Source organism: Oncorhynchus mykiss, chromosome 18 (assembly GCF_057628025.1).
Source record: "Oncorhynchus mykiss isolate SJ-2025 chromosome 18, ASM5762802v1, whole genome shotgun sequence".
Taxonomy (NCBI): Eukaryota; Metazoa; Chordata; class Actinopteri; order Salmoniformes; family Salmonidae; genus Oncorhynchus; species Oncorhynchus mykiss.
In genome coordinates this window covers 12756200-12778152 of record NC_143039.1, presented here as the reverse complement: position 1 = coordinate 12778152, position 21953 = coordinate 12756200, and the positions used below count along the sequence as shown (strand labels likewise).

At 40.4% G+C, this 21953-nt stretch overlaps 1 protein-coding gene across 1 annotated transcript; it reads right to left on the bottom strand.

Annotated features, from left to right (window-relative positions):
• Positions 1–1242: 1242 nt before the first annotated feature.
• On the bottom strand, positions 1243–18219 carry LOC149975391 (uncharacterized). The gene is made up of 4 exons (XM_090207069.1): positions 18090–18219; positions 14215–14463; positions 6547–6795; positions 1243–4479 (listed from the first exon to the last, which is right to left on the bottom strand). The coding sequence occupies exons 1-4, from the start codon at positions 18202–18204 to the stop codon at positions 3470–3472; spliced, it is 1623 nt and encodes a 540-aa protein (XP_090063195.1). The 5' UTR covers positions 18205–18219; the 3' UTR covers positions 1243–3469.
• Between the last annotated feature and the right edge of the window lie 3734 nt (positions 18220–21953).

Here is a 21953-nt window from a genome sequence, read left to right as displayed (position 1 = left end):
CTTTCCTTTGAAAATTGTTAGCAATGTCATCCCCCGCTCACTATCAAAAGGATTAGCAACTGTTAGCGTCAATTCCAGTCAATTCACAAAGTATCCCAAATTCCAATTCCACATTTTCCTCTTTCAAAAGCTATGAAGAGAATTGGATGTCAGAATGACAGAATTCAACCTAACAATAGACAGGGTCATAATGTACGGAGGTCTAAATTATCAAGATAATTTATAGAGAGAACCTGCTCTTACCATGAACAACAGTTTTACCAATCTTCTCCTCCTCTTCTTCATCTTTAATGTTGACATTCAGCTCCAGTGTTTGACTGCAGTCTTCCAGCTTCACTGATGCCATCTCTAGATTCTGCAGTGCAAACTAGGCTCCACTCTCACAATCAGGACCCAGTGACTGTAGGTTTGGACTCAGTGTGGAAGGAGAGAGGCAGGCTGAGTTTATCCTCACTGTTATTCTGTCAACTCTGGATAGGATCCCAGTTCTAAATAGAAGTATGAGGTCAACTTCTTCCCCTGTGCAGGCCACATCCCCTCCCATTGTAATATTACGTATGAACACATTCTGAACAATGGCTTCCTAAAATGCTGTGGTGCTGACTAACACAGTAGGAAAGGTTGTGGTAGACGTGTTCCATCACAGGCGATTTCACAGCTCTTCCACTCTGAACAATGGGGATGGAAAGGGTAATGCAGCTTCCTCTCTGGTTCCATTCGGCAAAGAGAGTTCATAGCTCTGTTACTCTGAGCATTCATAACAATGACGCCCTCAAATGCGCCATCAATACCAGAGTTCTACAAGACTGTTTACATAATCAACAGGGCATTTCAACAGTCTGAGCCTGAATATAATCCTGGGCATATATTGAGCTCTAACAATGAAGAATGAATACTGTAGTGGTGTGAGAAAGGTAACACAAGCTTCCTCTCTGGTTCCATTCCCCCAATAGTAACTGGGTCATTATTGGATTGTGGTGGTAATGCTGTCCCTGGACTTTGGCACCACATAAAACACTTTAAAATAAGAAATAATACTTTGTTTTATTTAACTGTTATTTAATAAGAAACATATTTAAGTAATTTATACTGCAAATTGGCTTATCCCCATGGTGATGTCTAGAGATGTAGTGACATGTTTTGAGTATATAGACATGTACATTATTTTGAATACCATGAAGTAAACAAATCATAGTATTTTCTGTATAGATAACCCGAAAAACAAAGTATGACCAGCACAAATTCATGTAGAATGTTTATTTTTCATAGGCAGATCAATAAGTTCATTGCAGTTATCCAAATACATTAACCAATGACTAAAGTAATCAATCTAGTTTTCTAAGGCAATTTAATAAACACTTGTAGTCATTTCAGAGCCTGCATATCATTAAAAAAATGTTGTTATGTAGTTAAAAATAATCCACCCAAACTAATGGTGAAAACGAATCATCACACCATCTCTATCTGATAAACGTGTCTACCAGCTCATTCCCACAGAGAACTGCAGAGGGACAACTTGGTGTCAGAGCAAAACGTACTATATGTAACAAAAATCCATACCACACACTTTAGTATGATACAGTATGCTTTGTTACATTACAGTGGCCTACAAATGTAAAATGAGTAGTACAATATAATAAGATTTGTATGGCGTATAGTATGCTACGAATTACAATTCGTACAATATGTTACGAATATGCAATACGTATATTTTACTTATTCCAATTTGTTGTTGCTAACGTTAATGAAAATGCTAAGTAGTTGCATGCTAACCTAACATGCTTGGTACACTATATAAACAGAAAAGTATAAAGACACCCCTTTAAATTAGTAGAGTCGGCTATTTCAGCCACACCCGTTATTGACAGGTGGCATCCCATCGTCATGGGATGCCACCTTTCCAACAAGTCAGTTCGTCAAATATCTGCCCTGCTAGCCCTGCCCCGGTCAACTATAAGTGTTGCTATTGTGACGTGGAAACGTCTAGGAGCGAAGTGGTAGGTCACACAAGCTTACAGAACGGGACCGCCAAGTGCTGAAGCGCGTAAGAATTGTCTGTCCTCGGTTGCAACACTCACTAACGAGTTCCAAACTGCCTCTGGAAGCAACGTCAACACAATAACTGTTAGTCAGGAGCTTCACAAAAAAATGGGTTTCTATGGCTGAGCAGCTGCACACAAGACTAAAATCACCCAGATGTGCAATGCCAAGCGTCAGTTGGAGTGGTGTAAAGCTCACCGCCATTGGACTCTGAAGCAGTGGAAACACGTTCTCTGGAGTTATGAATCCCGCCTTATCATCTGGAAGTCTGATGGACAAATCTGGGTTTGGCGGATTCCAGAAGAATGCTACCTGTCCCAATGCATAGTGCCAACTGTAAAGTTTGGTGGAGGAGGAATAATGGTCCGAGGCTGTTTTTCATGATTCGGGCTAGGCCCCTTAGTTCCAGTGAAGGGAAATCATAACGCTACAGCATACAATGACATTCAACATGATTTTCTGCTGCCAACTTTGTGGCAACAATTTGATAAAGACCTTTTCCTGTTTTAGCATGACAAGGCTTCTATACAAAGCGAGGTCCATACAGAAATGGTTTATCGAGATCGGAGTGGAAGAACTTGACTGGCCTACACAGAGCCCTGACCTGAACCCCATTTAACAACTTTGGGATGAATTGGAATGCCGACTTCGAGCCAGGCCTAATCGCCCAACATCACTTGTGACTGAATGAAAGAAATTCCCCACAGCAATGTTCCAACATCTAGTGGAAAGCCTTCCCAGAAGAGTGGAGGCTGTTATTTCAGCAAAAGGGGCACCAAGTCCATGATTTTGGAATGAGATGTTCAACGAGCAGGAGTCCACATACTTTTGGTCATGCAATGTTGTTGCAAAGTTGCTTATTAGCTAAAATGCTAAAGTACATGTTGATGCATTTCTATGTTTTGTAGTAAAAAAGATGGAGAAAGATCATTTACAATGACATTCTATAATGCTCCCTTTCCTCTGCACAGTTAACACAGTGAGAAAAAAAATATGATTACAATAGTGTTAATGTTCAAATTCACTGTTACCACTTCCTTTATGAGATGAGAATGAGGTGATGTAGTGACTAATCTTGGCTGGTCTGAGACAACTGATGATGCTTCTCACCTTTATGGATACATTGATGTGTTTTTAAGGTGGTCAATCGGGAGAAACTCTTCCCACAGTCAGAGCAGGAGTAAGGCTTCTCTCCTGTGTGTATTCGCTGGTGTCATTTTAAGTGGATCTGTTGGGAGACACTCTTCCCACAGTCAGAGCAGAAGCAAGGCTTCTCTCCTGTGTGTCCTATTGGGTGAACTTTTTGCTCAGTTGACGTTGTATAGCACTTCCCACAGTTAAAGGAGATAAGCCTTACTCCTGCTTTATGTATATGTTTGTGTATTTTTAAGTTGCTCTGTTGGGAGAAACTCTTTCAACTGTCAGAGCATTAGTAAGGCTTCTCTTCTGTATGTATAAGTTCATGTCTTTTTAAGTTGCCCAGTCGGGAGAAACTCTTTCCACAGTCAGAGCAGGAGTAAGGCTTCTCTCCTGTGTGTGTTCTCTGATGAATTTTTAGGTTAGTTGATGATGTGAAGCATTTTACACAATTAGAGCAGGCATAAGGCTTTTCTCCTGTGTGTGTTCTCTGATGACTTTCAAGACCAGAGTATGTTGTGAAGCATTTTACACAATCAGAGCAGGAGTAAGGTTTCTCTCCTGTGTGTGTTCTCTGATGAACTTTCAGGTCATTTGATGTTGTGAAGCATTTTAAACAGTCAGAGCAGAAGTAAGGCTTCTCTCCTGTATGTATACGTTCATGTGTTTTTAGGTGGCCCAGTCGAGAGAAACTCTTTCCACAGTCAGAGCAGGAGTAGGGCTTCACTCCTGTATGCATACGTTCATGTGCTTTTAAGTTGCTCAGTAGAGAGAAACTCTTCCCACAGTCAGAGCAGGAGTAAGGCTTCTCTCCTGTATGTATACGTTCATGTGTTTTTAGGTGGCCCAGTCGAGAGAAACTCTTTCCACAGTCAGAGCAGGAGTAAGGCTTCTCTCCTGTATGTATACCTTCATGTGTTTTTAGGTGGCCCAGTCGAGAGAAACTTGCCCCACAGTCGGAGCAGGAGTAAGGCTTCTCTCCTGTATGTATATGTTCATGTCTTTTTAAGGTGTCCAGTCGTGAGAAACTCTTTCCACAGTCAGAGCAGAAGTAAGGCTTCAATCCTGTATGTATCCGTTCATGCACTCTCTGATGAACTATCAGAACCTTTAATGTTGTGAAATCCTTGCCACAGTCAGTACAGGAATACAGATTCTCTCCTACGTGTATTTTTAGGTGTATTTTCAGCTTTGATAGAAATGAGAAAATCTCACCACAATGTGGGCAGTGGTGAGACCTCTTAGCTCTGTGATCTTCCTGCTGTTGCTCTCTGAATGTAGAGAATGTCTCTCCATGGTTTCCTGTGTGAACATCATCAGAAGAATAATCAGTTGGTGTCATATACAGTACCAGTCCAAAGTTTGGACACACCTACCCATTCCAGGGTTTTTCTTTATTTTGACTATTTTCTACATTGTAGAATAACAGTGAAGACATCAAAACTATATATATAATGTTATATTTTAGATTCTTCAAAGTAGCCACCCTTTGCCTTGATGACAGCTTTGCACTGTTGGCATTCTCTCAACCAGCTTCACCTGGAATGCTTTACCAACAGTTTGAAGGACTTCCCACATATGCTGAGCAGATGTTGGCTGCTTTTCCTTCACTCTGCGGTCCAACTCATCTCAAGCCATCTCAATTGGGTTGAGGTCTGGGGATTGTGGAGGCCAGGTCATCCGATGCAGCGCTCCATCACTTGCATTCTTGGTCAAATAGCCCTTACACATCCTGGAGGGGTGTTTTGGATCATTGTCCTGTAGAAAAAACAAATGATAGTCCCACTAAGCCCATACCAGATGGGATGGCATATCGCCTCAGAATGCTGTGGTAGCCATGCTGGTTAAGTGTGCCATTCTAAATCAATCACAGACACTGTCGTCACCAGCAAAGCACCCCCACACCGCCTCCTCCATGCTTCACAGTAGGAACCACACACGCAGAGATGATCCGTTCACCTACTACTCTGCGTCTCACAAAGACACAGCGGTTGGAACCAAAAATCTCATATTTGGACTCATCACACCAAATTACAGATTTCCACTGGTCTCATGTCCATTGCTCATGTTTCTTGGCCCAAGCAAGTCTCTTCTTATTGGTGTCCATTAGTATTGGTTTCTCTGCATCAATTCAACCATGAAGGCCTGATTCACGCAGTCTCCTCTGAACAGTTGATGTTGAGATATGTCTGTTACTTGAACTCTGTGAAGCATTTATATGGGATGCAAATTCTGAGGCTGGTAAATCTAATGAACTTATCCTCTGTCGCAGAGGTATCTCTGGGTCTTCCTTTCCTGTGGCGGTCCTCATGAGAGCCCAGTTTCATCATAGCGCTTGATGACACTTTCAAAGTTCTAGAAATATTCCACATTGACTGGCCTTCATGTCTTAAAGAAGATGGACTGTCATTTCTATACCACCCCTACAGTGTCACAACACAACTGATTGGCTCAAACGCATTAATAAGGCACTTCCAAAAATGAACTTTTAATAAGGCACACCTGTTAATTGAAATCTATTCCAGGTGACTTCTTCATGAAGATGGTTGAGAGAATGCCAAGAGTGTGCAAAGTTGTTATCAAGACAAAAGGTGGCTACTTTGAAGAATCTCAAATATATTTTTATTTGTTTAACACTTTTTTGGTTACTACATAATTCCACATGTGTTATTTAAAAGTTTGTTTTCACTATTATTCTACAATGTAGAAAATAGTAAAAATTAAGAAAAACCCTGGATTGAGCAGGTGTGTCCAAACTTTTGACTGGTGCTGTCCATGTCAATCAAATTTATTTTATGAAGCACGTTTTTACATCAGCAGTTGTCACAAAGTGCTTTACAAAAACACAGCCTAAAATCCCTAAAGAACAAGCAATGCAGGTGTAGAAGCACAGCGGCTAGGAAAAATTCCCTAGAAAGAAGGAACCTAGAAGAAACGTAGAGAGGAACCAGGCCCAAAGGGGTGGCCAGTCCTCTTCTGTCTGTACCGGGTGACATATGTATTCATATCAGTAGGCTGTACAATACAGTGGAATAAAACTATTCTAAAAGTGGGTAAGAGATGAAAGCTAAAAAGGGGCGTGTCATCCTCCATTCACTATCACAAGGGTTAGTAACTACACAGACTCATTTCAAAGAACTTTAAAACACTGGCAGTTTGTCTACTCCACTTCTTTAGTCTACACTCTGATCACTCCAGACAGCCCAGTTAATAAAACTAATGCTGGCAATACTGGTGTCAAACCACGCAAGTCTCAGTAGCATGAAATAACATCTACCTTCTCATTGAAACAGTTAATCATGAAACAGTTCTACTGCAACTTTTCATACACAGTGGGAAGTTGGAATAAATAACAGAACCTCCTCTTACCATGAGAAACAGATTTCCCAATCTTCTCCTCCTCTTCTTCATCTTTAATGATGACATTCAGTTCCAGTGTTTGACTGCAGTCTTCCAGCTTCACTGATGCCATCTCTGGATCCTGCAGTGCAAACTGGGCTCCACTGTCACAATCAGGACCCAGTGACTGTAGGTTTGGACTCAGTGTGGAAGGAGAGAGGCAGGCTGGGATTGTCCTCACTGTTGATGTTACCGGCCCCAGACTTAATTCTAGCCGTCCTATAGTAACAATGAGAAACAGGCAACAAAAAGTTAGTCTTGACATTTATGGCACTTTCTTTATCCTCAAAAAAATATATTATATTTCTTCTTGTTCAATGATCTAAAACAGTGCTTGACTTGGACTGAAATAGGTCCCGGTACTGTTTATATTTGTATTGATTTAACCTTTATTTAACCAGGAAGGGCTCGTTGAGATTTAAAATCTCTTTTTCAAGAGCATCCTGGCCAAGATAGGCAGCACCAGGTCATTACAGAAATTACAGACAGACAACATGAAAAACTACAAGTAATCTAGTAAAAACCATTGAATTCACAATAGTATAACAAAATCAAAAACAGCAAATTAAAAACATTGACAGGTCAGGGAATCAGCCTCAAAATCCTTCATCAGTGATTTAAAAACACCAATCAGGACACGTTCTTCCAGTTTAAAAGTATTTTGTAAGGCGTTCCAAGACGATGGCGCAGAGTACATAAAAGTCCTTTTACCAAATTCAGTTCGGACATTTGGAACAGTTAGCAGGATAAAGTCCAGTGAACGAAGAGACGACCCACCACATTTCTGAACCATAAAAATGCCCAAATAAAAAGGTAGTAAACCCAAAATGGCTTTGTAAGGAGCTCCACAATACTGTTGAGCTAATATTCTATAAGAGGAACATGAGCTCAAACAGTAGAAATTTGAGGTGACGGTACTCAGCTCTGGTGAGTTCCTGTCCAAGTCAAGAACTGATGTCATTTCAAAAGATCTGGTAGCTAAGCATTGACAACAAAAGATTAACGAATTGATATTAGACAAAGTACACACTTTAAAATTAGTCTACACAACATAAATTAAGCTACACAACATAAATTAAGCTACACAACATAAATTAGTCTACACAACATAAATTAGTCTACACAACATAAATTAGTCTACACAACATAAATTAAGCTACACAACGTAAGTGCACGTAAACTATAGTAGATGTCCCAAATTCACATTGTTTCAGGCAGCACTATGTGCTATTTTCCTAAATAACCTCGTCTTCACTTTATTATTTCAATCAATTGTATTTCCTGTCCACACCATGGTAACATTTATAGATACATAAAGAAACAACTGAATATTAGTACACATGTAGAAAACTGATGATCATTACATTAAGCTTCAAAACTGTAGTAAGACCGTGAAATTGTCTCTGCATTGTCTTTTGGCATTCTGTACTACTGGAACCCCGGCAACCTCAATCTGCCTTTCTCTCACCTGACACCTCAGATCTCCAGCCCCATTGGCACCCCCACAACTAACACACATAACTTTCTCCACGATACCACACATTCCTTCATCTCATGACCTCCTACACACTTCTCACATCTAGGCATCTCACTCCTACACACTGCTGCAACAGGCCCATAAACCTGACACCTAAAACACTAGTATTTACGGAACAAAAGCGCCCACAGGATAACTGACACTTCCTACCTTGACCTTTCTGGCAGAGACTCTGCATCAAAACTCTACATGACAGATGTCTTCTGTTTCCCAACGCTCTACACCGGATCTACGTCTCACCAAATGGCGGGTGTCACAGACACCTGGAATCTTCTATTTCAACTGCTCCACCTCAACACTTTAAACTTGTTATCACTTCTTTCAATGCCGCCATGTCCCATTCAACCTGACAGAGCTTGAGACGACCTACAGAGAAGGGAGAAACTCCCCAAATACAGGTGTGCCAAGATTGTAGCGTCATACCCAAGAAGATTTGAGGCTATAAATAACACATCCTAGATCTGAATGAATGAAATATTCTTATTAAATACTTTTTTCTTTACATAGTTGAATGTGCTGACAACAAAATCACACAAAAATAATTAATGGAAATCAAATGTATCAACCCATGGAGGTCTGGATTTGGAGTCACACTCAAAATTAAAGTGGAAAACCACACTACAGGCTGATCCAACTTTGATGTAATGTCCTTATAACAAGTCAAAATGAGGCTCAGTAGTGTGTGTGGCCTCCACGTGCCTGTATGACCTCCCTACAACGCCTGGGCATGCTCCTGATGAGGTGGCGGATGGTCTCCTGAGGGATCTCCTCCCAGACCTGGACTAAAGCATCCGCCAACTCCTGGACAGTCTGTGGTGCAACGTGGCGTTGGTGGATGGAGCAAGACATGATGTCCCAGATGTGCTCAAATGGATTCAGGTCTGGGGAATGGGCGGGCCAGTCCATAGCATCAATGCTTTCCTCTTGCAGGAACTGCTGACACACTCCAGCTACATGAGGTCTAGCATTGTCTTGCATTAGGAGGAACCCAGGGCCAACCGCACCAGCATATGGTCTCACAAGGGGTCTGAGGATCTCATCTCGGTACCTAATGGTAGTCAGGCTACCTCTGGCGAGCACATGGAGGGCTGTGCGGCCCCCCAAAGAAATGCCACCCCACACCATGACTGACCCACCGCCAAACCGGTCATGCTGGAGGATGTTGCAGACAGCAGAACGTTCTCCACGGCGTCTCCAGACTCTGTCACGTGCTCAGTGTGAACCTGCTTTTCATCTGTGAAGAGCACAGGGTACCAGTGGCGAATTTGCCAATCTTGGTGTTCTCTGGCAAATGCCAAACATCCTGCACGGTGTTGGACTGTAAGCACAACCCCCGCCCGTGGACGTCGGCCCCTCATACCACCCTCATGGAGTCTGTTTCTGACCGTTTGAGCAGACACAATCACATTTGTGGCCTGCTGGAAGGCATTTTGCAGGGCTCTGGCAGTGCTCCTCCTGCTCCTCCTTGCACAAAGGCGGAGGTAGCGGTCCTGCTGCTGGGTTGTTGCCCTCCTACGGCCTCCTCCACGTCTCCTGATGTACTGGCCTGTCTCCTGGTAGCGTCTCCATGCTCTGGACACTACACTGACAGACACAGCAAACCTTCTTGCCACAGCTCGCATTGATGTGCCATCCTGGATGAGCTGCACTACCTGAGCCACTTGTGTGGGTTGTAGACTCCGTCTCATGCTACCACTAGAGTGAAAGCACCACCAGCATTCAAAAGTGACCAAAACATCAGCCAGGAAGCATAGGAACTGAGAAGTGGTCTGTGGTCACCCCCTGCAGAACCACTCCTTTATTGGGGGTGTCTTGCTAATTGCCTATAATTTCCACCTGTTGTCTATTCCATTTGCACAACAGCATGTGAAATTTATTGTCAATCAGTGTTGCTTCCTAAGTGGACAGTTTGATTTCACAGAAGTGTGATTGACTTGGAGTTACATTGTGTTGTTTAAGTGTTCCCTTTATTTATTTTTTAGTAGTGTATAAACACATTATATACACATGTTGTAAAATGTCTAAAAAACAGTTTTTTTATTTTGTCATTGTGGAGTATTGTGTGTAGATTGGTGAGGGAAACAACAATTTAATATATTTTAGAATAAGGCTCAAATGTAACAAAATGTGGAGAAAGTCACGGGATCTGAATACATTCCCAATGCACTGTGTGCTGAATCCTTTCAGCAAGGTTGCTTCCCCTCCTCTCTAAGGAGTGTTTTACTCTCATTCTGAAGCTGGAAAATCACCAACAAAATGTGAAAGTTCAGACCGATTTCTCTTCTGAACTCAGACTCAAAAATTAGTGCTAAGGCCTTAGCAAGGAGATTGTGTATTAGATACGGGAGAACTCCATCCAAAGACCAAAATGGCGTTGTGAAAAACCATCAAGGTTTTCACAATGTGAGGAGAGTACTAATACTGCCATACTCTCACTTGATGAAGAGAGTTGAGTGGTCTTATTTCAAGTGCTTAAGAGATTTGGGTTTGGGGACTACTTCTGTAAATGGAATAAGATATGATATACAGACCCCACTACAGATGTTGCCACGAATAACTTGTTTTCACAACCTTTTAAGCTTTTTCAGGGGACGAGACAAGGATGTCCGGCCAGTCCAGGACTCTTTCTTTTAGCTATAGAACCTTTTGCCATTGCAGTAAGGGCCCAACCGTCAATAAGTGGAATTAAAACAGATTTTGAACATTGAGTGGACCTGTATGCTGATGACACCCTCTTATTCCTAACAGATCTAAAGAACTCTTCCCTCTCCAATTTAATTAATAACTTGTCCGTTTTTTGGGGTTTAAAGCTAATAAAACCAAATCTTCAATCCTTTTCCTCAACAAGCAAGATACTGAATCCAGTTGTACAACATCTATTTGTGAATAAAGAACAAGGTTTCACATATCTAAATATTAAAATCACACCAGAAATTAGCTTCCTGAGCTCAACAAATGATGAACCCATGGTAACGAGTGTAACATAATGCATCAAAAGATGGACATCATTGCCTTTATCTATTACTGGTAGAATAAATATCATTAAGATTAATATTCTGCCCAAATGTCTTTATCTATTTCAATCAATTCCTCTGGCTACACCAACTTTAGATCTGAAAGATACCTGAAGCAACAGAAAACCAAGGCTTAGACTTCCCCTTCTTTATCTGGCCATTGACAGAGGGAGGTTGCAACATCCAAACCTACAGTGGTATTACTGGGCTGCACAAATTAGAGCTGCAATGTTTTGGTTCTCCAGGAAACAATACCTACCCTGGCTGCACATGGAAATGATATCCACAACAGGCTTAACTTTGAAGAACACTACTAATCCCTTTGTTAAAAACACCAACTATATGCCACAAAGTACAGCAACATCTGGGTGAATCTCCGGTATTATACAGTTTTACACCCATTTGGTGTGATGACAATTTCACAGCTGGTAAAACTGATTGGGGTTAAAAGAATGGACAAGAAAAGGACTAAAACAACAAAAGGGCTCAAGTCATTTGAAGAACTAAAGGGAAGATTTAATTTATCACAAAGCATTTTTTCAAATACTTACAATTGAGAAGCTTTTCCAGTCTAAAACAATCAGACCTAGAACCTCTTTTGACCACTTTAGAAACGCTCTCTGTTAATGAGTGTTATGGGAGAGGTCACATGACATCATTATATTGGAAAATTGTAGCTACTCATAAAGACAACACTGATAGTAAGAGGCTTCAGTGGATACAAGATATGCAGGAAGATATTTCAGCAGAGGACTGGGGTATGATATGCTCTAGAGCTCAGATACAGACAAACACCCGCCTGAGATTGTTGCAATACAATTGGACAATGAGAACATATATCACCCTTGTTAAGCTCCACAAATTTGACCACAATACCCCAGACCTGTGTGTTAAATGTAACACACATTTAGGCACCTTGTATCATTGCCTGGAGGAATGCGCTGAGATACAAACATTTTGGAGCTCAGTACTGCGCTACATCTCTGCGATGACCTCTACCCCAATACCACTAATCCCTAAACTATCCCTCCTAAATCTTTACCCAGAGAGTATCTCTTTACATAGGAGAGAAAATAAAATGGTTGACCTCTGTCTATTACAAGCTAGACGTTCAATTGCTCTCCACTGGAAGTAAGTCAGTTCCCCCTCACCTGGTCATTGGTAAAAATAATTAACATCAAGTCTGACTCTTTTCACTTATATAGTGAAGAAGAAAGCCCCAGTGTCATAATATTTGGGATCTGTTTAATGAGTTTTTGCAAACTGATGATATTGTAGAAGCATTGGAACTGTAAATCTGTATATTCTCTATATTTTATGTGAATATTGGCTCTAGTTGAAGAGTAATCTGCATTATCTACAACTGTATATTCTCTATATTTTATGTGAATATTGGCTCTAGTTGAAGGGTAATCTGCATTATCTACAACTGTATATTCTCTATATTTTATGTGAATATTGGCTCTAGTTGAAGAGTAATCTGCATTATCTACAACTGTATATTCTCTATATTTTATGTGAATATTGGCTCTAGTTGAAGAGTAATCTGCATTATCTACAACTGTATATTCTCTATATTTTATGTGAATATTGGCTCTAGTTGAAGAGTAATCTGCATTATCTACAACTGTATATTCTCTATATTTTATGTGAATATTGGCTCTAGTTGAAGAGTAATCTGCATTATCTACAACTGTATATTCTCTATATTTTATGTGAATATTGGCTCTAGTTGAAGAGTAATCTGCATTATCTACAACTGTATATTCTCTATATTTTATGTGAATATTGACTCTAGTTGAAGAGTAATCTGCATTATCTACAACTGTATATTCTCTATATTTTATGTGAATATTGGCTCTAGTTGAAGAGTAATCTGCATTATCTACAACTGTATATTCTCTATATTTTATGTGAATATTGGCTCTAGTTGAAGAGTAATCTACATTATCTACAACTGTATATTCTCTATATTTTATGTGAATATTGACTCTAGTTGAAGAGTAATCTGCATTATCTACAACTGTATATTCTCTATATTTTATGTGAATATTGGCTCTAGTTGAAGAGTAATCTACATTATCTACAACTGTATATTCTACTTTATTTATTTATATTATTGGATTTCTTTATGTTTGGATGTTATGTTTTCATCTCTCTTTGGGTTGGGGGGGTGAAAAGAGAAAATACAATTGTATTTGTGTAATTGTTCTACATGGAACTAATAAGTATATGTGGGGGGAAAAAAGAATGATGATGTCACTGTGTTCTTGGGGACCTTCAACGCTTCAAGGGGCTGGAAGCACTGCATCTCATGAAAACATTTCTAAAAAACTATTTTTTCTTTGTCATTATGGGGTATTGTGTGTAGATTGATGAATTATTTTTTATTTATTTAATCCATTTTAGAAATGTGGGAAAAGTCAAGGGGTCTAAATACTTTCTGAATGGGAGAGGGGATACCTAGTCAGTTGTACAACTGAATGCATTCAACTGAAAAGTGTCTTCCGCAACCCAAATCAAATCAAATATATTTATAAAGCCCTTCTTAAATCAGCTGATATCTCAAAGTGCTGTACAGAAACCCAGCTTAAAATCCCCAAACAGCAAGTAATGCAGCCCCTCGGAATCAGAGAGGTGCGGGGGGCTGCCATAATGGACATCCACGTCTTTGGCACCCGGGGAACTGTGGGTGCCTCACTCAGGGGAAAAAATACAGATTTTTACTTTGTCAGCTCAGGGATTCGATCCAGCAAACTTTAGGTTACTGGCCCCAACGCTCTAACCACTAGGCTACCTGTAAGTATTCATACAAGTAGGCTGTGCAATACAAAATGGGAATACAACTATTCTAAAAGTATCTCAGGTTTCGTTTCATAGAACTTTAAAACACTGGCAGTTTGTCTACTTCACCTCTTTAGTCTCCTCTCTGGTGCTGGTGTCAAACCATGCAAGTCTCAGTAGCATGAAATAACATCTACCTTCTCATTGAAACAGTTCATCATGAAACAGTTCTACTGCAACTTTTCATACACAGTGGGAAGTTGGAATGAAAAACAAACTTAGTTAGATAGAACCTGCTCTTACCATGATTAACAGATTTCCCAATCTTCTCCTCCTCTTCTTCATCTTTAATGTTGACATTCAGCTCCAGTGTTGGACTGCAGTCTTCCAGCTTCACTGATGCCATCTCTGGATCCTGCAGTGCCAACTGGGCTCCACTGTCACAATCAGGACCCAGTGACTGTAGGTTTGGACTCAGTGTGGAAGGAGAGAGGCAGGCTGGGTTTGCCCTCACTGTTGACGTTACCGACCTCAGACTTAATCTGAGTCGGCCTGTAGTAATAAAGAGAACCGGACACAAAAGTTAGTCTTGACAGTTCTGGCACTTTCTTTATTCTCTAAAAATATTGTTTATATTTAGGTTCAGGAACTCCACAATACTGTTGAACTAATATTCTATAAGAGGAACATGAGCTCAAACAGTAGAAATTTGAGGTGACGGTACTCAGCTCTGATGAGCTCCTGTCCAAGTCAAGAACTGATCTCATTTCAATAGATCTGGTAACTAAGCATTGACAACAAAACATTAATTAATTCACATTAGACACAAAGTACATGCTTTAAATTAAGCCACACAACTTAAATGAACTTAATCTATAGTAGATCTCCTGAATTTACATAAACGCATAAATTACAATAAAACATTCAGTACAAGTTTGCAGTATGTTTTAGGCAGCACTAAGTACTATTTTCCTGAATAATAGTGTCTTCCCCGTATTTTAGCAACATTGCTTTAGTCGAATGCACCTGGGTCAATGGAAACCTGCCTAATGATGTCTGAGTGATTGGTTCAGATTTGTTCAGGTCTAATGTTTGGGCCAAATTTAAAAAATGACATCCAAAAGATGTCGACGTCGGTCCGTCCTTTCTAGGGTCTTACAGTGTCGGCCTGCAATGGAAGGTTATGAACATCCATCCATGTTGTAGGCAGTTGCATTGGCTGGTTCCTGTGATTAATAAATGTGTCTATTTAAGCACTGAATAGACCCATCAGCTACCCAACTCTATCAGGAGTTATCCTGAGCTGATTTGCAATGAGAATCAATGTGTTTAACACAGTGGGAAATGTAGAAGTATCATTTTTTTTTGCTATGATCATCTCGTCCAAAATGTACAGAGAAACTTGAAACCACTGATGATCATGACAATTTAGCTGACGGGGTTCAACTCCCGGACAACAGAGGTTTCAGAGTCCTGCAATAGAGCTGAGATGCTAATATTTGTGTAAACTCTACATAGTTGTGTTCTGTGGGTGTCACTGAGTAGGCTGAACAATCCATAGGTAAGACTGTAGAGTGCAATATGAATGTCCAACACAAACAAAAGACCCTCCATACTCAACTGGTAGACTGTAACTGAACGGGGTCAATACGGACCCCGGGTCCCCCAAAAATATACATAATAATACTGTTTGGTTGGGCTTCAACCCCTGGTATCATATAAACACACAGAAATTGAAATGTGTAGAATTGCAGGAAACTTGCTCTAAAACAGCCCAAAAATACATATTGGCCCCATCACAAAATGTGTAGAGTTGTGGGATATTACCTTTAAAACTGCTAAATGCTCTCTCCACCAACAAGAGGGTTGTGGGATATTACCTTTAAAACTGCTAAATGCTCTCTCCACCAACAAGAGGGTTGTGGTATATTACCTTTAAAACTGCTAAATGCTCTCTCCACCAACAAGAGGGTTGTGGGATATTACCTCTAAAACTGCTAAATGCTTTCTCCACCAACAAGAGGGTTGTGGGATATTACCGTTAAAACTGCTAAATGCTTTCTCCACCAACAAGAGGGTTGTGGGATATTACCTCTAAAACTGCTAAATGCTTTCTCCACCAACAAGAGGGTTGTGGGATATTACCGTTAAAACTGCTAAATGCTTTCTCCACCAACAAGAGGGTTGTGGGATATTACCTCTAAAACTGCTAAATGCTCTCTCCACCAACAAGAGGGTTGTGGGATATTACCTCTAAAACTGCTAAATGCTCTCTCCACCAACAAGAGGGTTGTGGGATATTACCTCTAAAACTGCTAAATGCTCTCTCCACCAACAAGAGGGTTGTGGGATATTACCGTTAAAACTGCTAAATGCTTTCTCCACCAACAAGAGGGTTGTGGGATATTACCTCTAAAACTGCTAAATGCTCTCTCCACCAACAAGAGGGTTGTGGGATATTACCGTTAAAACTGCTAAATGCTTTCTCCACCAACAAGAGGGTTGTGGGATATTACCTCTAAAACTGCTAAATGCTCTCTCCACCAACAAGAGGGTTGTGGGATATTACCTCTAAAACTGCTAAATGCTCTCTCCACCAACAAGAGGGTTGTGGGATATTACCTCTAAAACTGCTAAATGCTTTCTCCACCAACAAGAGGGTTGTGGTATATTACCTCTAAAACTGCTAAATGCTCTCTCCACCAACAAGAGGGTTGTGGGATATTACCGTTAAAACTGCTAAATGCTCTCTCCACCAACAAGAGGGTTGTGGGATATTACCTCTAAAACTGCTAAATGCTCTCTCCACCAACAAGAGGGTTGTGGGATATTACCTCTAAAACTGCTAAATGCTCTCTCCACCAACAAGAGGGTTGTGGTATATTACCTTTAAAACTGCTAAATGCTCTCTCCACCAACAAGAGGGTTGTGGGATATTACCTCTAAAACTGCTAAATGCTTTCTCCACCAACAAGAGGGTTGTGGGATATTACCTTTAAAACTGCTAAATGCTCTCTCCACCAACAAGAGGGTTGTGGGATATTACCTTTAAAACTGCTAAATGCTCTCTCCACCAACAAGAGGGTTGTGAACAGTTTGGGGTCATATGGGTTGCAAGTTAGGGATTTGTTACCATGGCAATAAATGACAATATCCATCTGGACCTTTGCCAACTAGGAAATGTGTGTGACCGGACCTTCTCAAATAGTACTGGAGAACCCCTGTAATAGACTGACTGGGAAGGTGATTTTTCAGACAAAGTCCTGCAATAATTTGATTTGATAAGAGCTAAGAAGCTTAATATGTGTGTTAACTCTTAGTAATCGTTTTCTGTGGGTGTCACCCGTTTCCTGGGTGCACAAACCAACCCGTTCTATAAGTATATATAAAAATGTCTCCAATGCAATTATATGGTCTAATACATCCACAGTGGGATTATAACAGTTTTGTTGTTTATTTTCAAACTAAATAATTATTGTAATTCATTTTTAATTAAGTAACATTGCAACCATGTTTGGCGTTATCTAGTCCAAATATGACTTGATTCCATTAATTTGTATCAGTTTGCATTACTTTCAAATCAGGGTGAACCGAAAATTCTACGTTTGAGGCTAATCGTTATTGTAGCTAGCTTCACGTAGGTGGAGGACGGAGACGTTGGCCACATTCAGATAGAAATGTATCATGTAAAACAAACATGCTTCTGATTCTTAGGAATCATGTCAGTTCTATTCAAACATTTCTATCTGCAACTTTCCACAACTTTTTTGTACAGAACATCCCCAGGCGAAACTCACTGAGTATGAACCTGGAAATCCTCACAATTTTAAACGTGTGGTGGACACCTCGCCATGTGCTCGTAAAATATTTTTTTTATCACGTTCTTCGCTCACTCGGGTGGACAGAAAAATAAGACAAAACCTTTCCCAAACATTATTTTATTTTTATTTAACTAGGCAAGTCAGTTAAGAAAAATCCTTACAGCCTTGTTCAGGAGCAGAGGGCCAAATTTTTACTTAGTTGGCTCTGGGATTCGAATAGAAACCTATTTTATGTATTTACTGTCCCAACGCTCTAACCACTAGGCCACCTGCCGCCCCAACAGCTTGACGGATGTGTTATCTAACATGTTATTACGTCATTTCGATATTAGGCAGTTTAAACGTGCTGTTACATACCTGTAGAAATAACGAGAAAGGGAAAGCACAGTTCGGGCGTTTTCTTTATTATGAAGAATGGTGAGCGCCAAACCGGAACTTCCTGTCCCCCACCACCACAGTGCAACAGGGACATCTATTGGACTGATGGACTAACTTCAGCTAAAGCATGTAAAATATAAAAGTGAACTTGATTAGCTACACAAGTAATCCTTGGTTTTAAAAAAACGAAAGGGGTGTCTGTTTTAGTGTCTAAGTTTTTCAACCCATAACATATTCATCGTAGATGATCTCTGTGGAAGGCCAAGAAGATCATCAAGAACCTCAGCTACCCGAGACACGGCCTGTTCACCCTGCCACCATCTTGAAGGCTGAGACAGTACAGGTGCATCAAAGCTGGGACAGAGAGAATGAAACTGCTTCTATCTCCTGGCCTTAAGACACAATGTCCCATTGTGTACTGGTGTCTTGACATGTACTGAGTAAATCTATAAACATGTATTATTTTGAATTCCACGAATTAAACAAAAGCATTATATTTACTGTAAAGATAACCCCCCATAACTACAATGATTCAGGAGATCAATAAAGTTGCAGTACTCTAGCAGGTCTCACAGCTGCTTATGCTGACAAAACATTTTAGAGAATAGGTCAGATTTAGCTTTGTGATGCTCAAATCAAATCACATTTTATTGGTCACATACTCATGGTTAGCAGATTTTAATGTGAGTGTAGTGAAATGCTTGTGCTTCTAGTTCCGACAGTGCAGTGTAATCTAACAATTCCCCAACAACTACCTAATACACACAAATCTAAAGGGGTGAATGAGAATATGTACATATAAGTATATGGTTGAGCAATGGCCGAGCGACATAGGCAAGGTGCAATAGATGGTATAAAATACAGTATATACATGAGGTATGAGTAATGTAAGATATGTTAACACGATTAAAGTGGCATTGTTTAAAGTGACTAGTGATCCATTTATTAAAGTGTCCAGTGATTGGGGCTCAATGTAGGCAGCAGCTTCACTAAGTTAGTAATTGCTGTTTAGCTGACTGATGAGATAGAAGCTGTTTTTCAGCTGTTTTTCAGTCTCCCTGTCCCTGCTATGATGCACATGTACTGACCTCACCTTCTGGATGATCGCGGTGTGAACAGGCAGTTGCTCTGGTGGTTGTTGTCCTTGATTATCTTTTTGGCCTTCCTGTGACATCGGGTGGTGTAGGTGTCCTGGAGGGCAGGTAGTTTGCCCCTGGTGTTGCGTTGTGCAAACCTCACCATTCTCTGGAGAGCTTTGCGGTTGATGGCGGTGCAGTTGCCGTAGCAGGCTGTGATACAGCCCGACAGGATGCTCGATTGTGGTGACAAGCCAAATTTCTTCAGCCTCCTGAAGTTGAAGAGGCGCTGTTGCGCCTTCTTCACCACACTGTCTGTGTGGGTGGACCATTTCAGTTTGTCTGTGATGTATCGGCCCAGGAACTTAAAACTTTAATTTCAACTTCCTGTCTTGTTCAGCTTCAGAAAAACAGTAAATATGTCACTTGAAACATAGTTTTTTGTAATTCATTACGCAAAAGAGAAGAGTTTGACCAGTACAAATTCATATACCACCCTGCGTACCACCCTGCGTACCACTGCTGGCTTGCTTCTGAAGCTAAGCAGGGTTGGTCCTGGTCAGTCCTTGGATGGGAGACCAGATGCTGCTGGAAGTGGTGTTGGAGGGCCAGTAGGAGGCACTCTTTCAACTGGTCTAAAATATATCCCAATGCCCCAGGGCAGTGATTGGGGACACTGCCCTGTGTAGGGTGCTGTCTCTCGGATGGGATGTTAAACGGGTGTCCTGACTCTCTGAGGTCATTAAAGATCCCATGGCACTTATCGTAAGAGTAGGGGTGTTAACCCCGGTGTCCTGGCTAAATTCCCAATCTGACCCTCAAACCATCACAGTCACCTAATAATTCCCAGTTTACAATTGGCTCATTCATCCCCTGTAACTATTCCCCAGGTCGTTGCTGCAAATGAGAACATGTTCTCAGTCAACTTACCTGGTAAAATAACAGATAAATAAAATAAAAAAAGAAATATACAGACTTCATGTTTCATTGGCAGATCAATTTAGTCAGCTTGAATGTGGTTTTCCAAACACATTTATTATCAATGACTAAAATAACAAATCTAGTTTTGAAAATACAATTTAATAAACACATGTAGTCAGTCATTCCATAGCCTGTTTATAATTAAAGAAACAGTCATTTAGTAGTAAAAACATTATCCCAAAGTAGTGGTGAAAACTGATCATCACAACATCTCTATCTGATACATGTTGTGTCTACCAACACCTTAATTGGGGAGGCCAGGCTGATGGTAATGGTTGGAATGGTATCAAATACATCAAACACATGGTTTCAATGGTTTCCAGGTGTTTGATGCCGTTCCATTCGCTCCGTTCCAGCCATTATTATGAACCGTCCTCCTCTCAGCAGCCTCCATTGAGATCATATCTATTTCAATGAATAACAATGCAACTGTCTACACTTCACTTCCATGGCTTTGTGAAGTCCAGAAAACTTATGCTGAATGCTGGTTGGGCCAAGTGTGATTGTTCTGGGTGTGTAACATACCTCAACAGTTTGAACACAATAGGAATCAATTGAATGCCCGTGGTCAAGTGGTTGTTGCTAAATTGAGAAGGTTTTGAGCGAAGGCTGTTCTACTATACATAAAAGTGTAGGTTAACAGCAAAGATAAACCAATATCACAATATGCCTTGCTCATATCTATATCAAACAAAATCAATATCATATCTAATTGTCTATATTGGTTCGCACCACAAATTGTTTCATTGTGAGTTCAACCTTAAGGGCAAATCCAAGTTAATATATTTTCAATAGAAGCTAACAAAACACAGCACAACTGACAAGGTGCCAACTGGGCACAAAATGGTTGAATCAACGGTATTTCAACATAATTTATCAACGTATTGTGACGTGGAATGTATATGTAGAACACTGTACATTGGATTTGCAAAAGCTGTTGTTTTGAGGTTCAACCACACGATTATGGCATCATGTTAACCAATTTTCAACAACCTTGTATAAATAGGTTGAATATATGTTGAATTTGTACCTTTGAAACAACGTTAGATCTTCAACCTTACATCCACTATCAGAAAAGACAATAGGCTGGCCAGCACCTTCTAGTGGAGAGTTGATTAATCTACAGCTATCCTTTTGGTCTGTCATCCACGGTGGACAAATTTTAATGAGTAGGTGAGATGATATCACTTTACCTGAGGCAAAGCAAAACACGTGATTGGCTGTTCAAATACAGCTCAACAGACAGTAATATTGATTGATTTAATTAGTGATTTTTCAGACTTTGTTGATTACATCTGCCAATAACTCACCCCCAGACTGTTTTTCTGGTCACTCAATGACATTCAAGATTGGTGCCTCAAACTCCCTCCCCCTCTCTCGACTTGATAACACCTGTTCAACTCCCGAATGCGGGACTTGGTGGTTCACTATGAGCAGATTAATACACAGGAAGTAGAAACTTCTCGATTCTACCAGTGAAATGAAAATGTGCTAGTTCTAGCTTGTGGTTAGGATAATTTTGATGTTTATTACAAAAAACGTAATGTTGTTAATAAACTAATGACTATATGCCACGGTAGAGCCAGGGTGAAATTCCCCTTTAAACTGTAGTTGTTACATTTCTTCAATGCAGGATTCCACATGCAGGAGTTAGTCTGTAGCGGGGTGTGTCTGGATTTGGGGAGGGAAATATGGCGAGGCGGAAGTGCTGTTAGATTCTGATGGCTTGCGGTTGAGTAAAGTTGGTAAGAATGAATGGAAAAAGGTGACAATGAAAAATGGAACA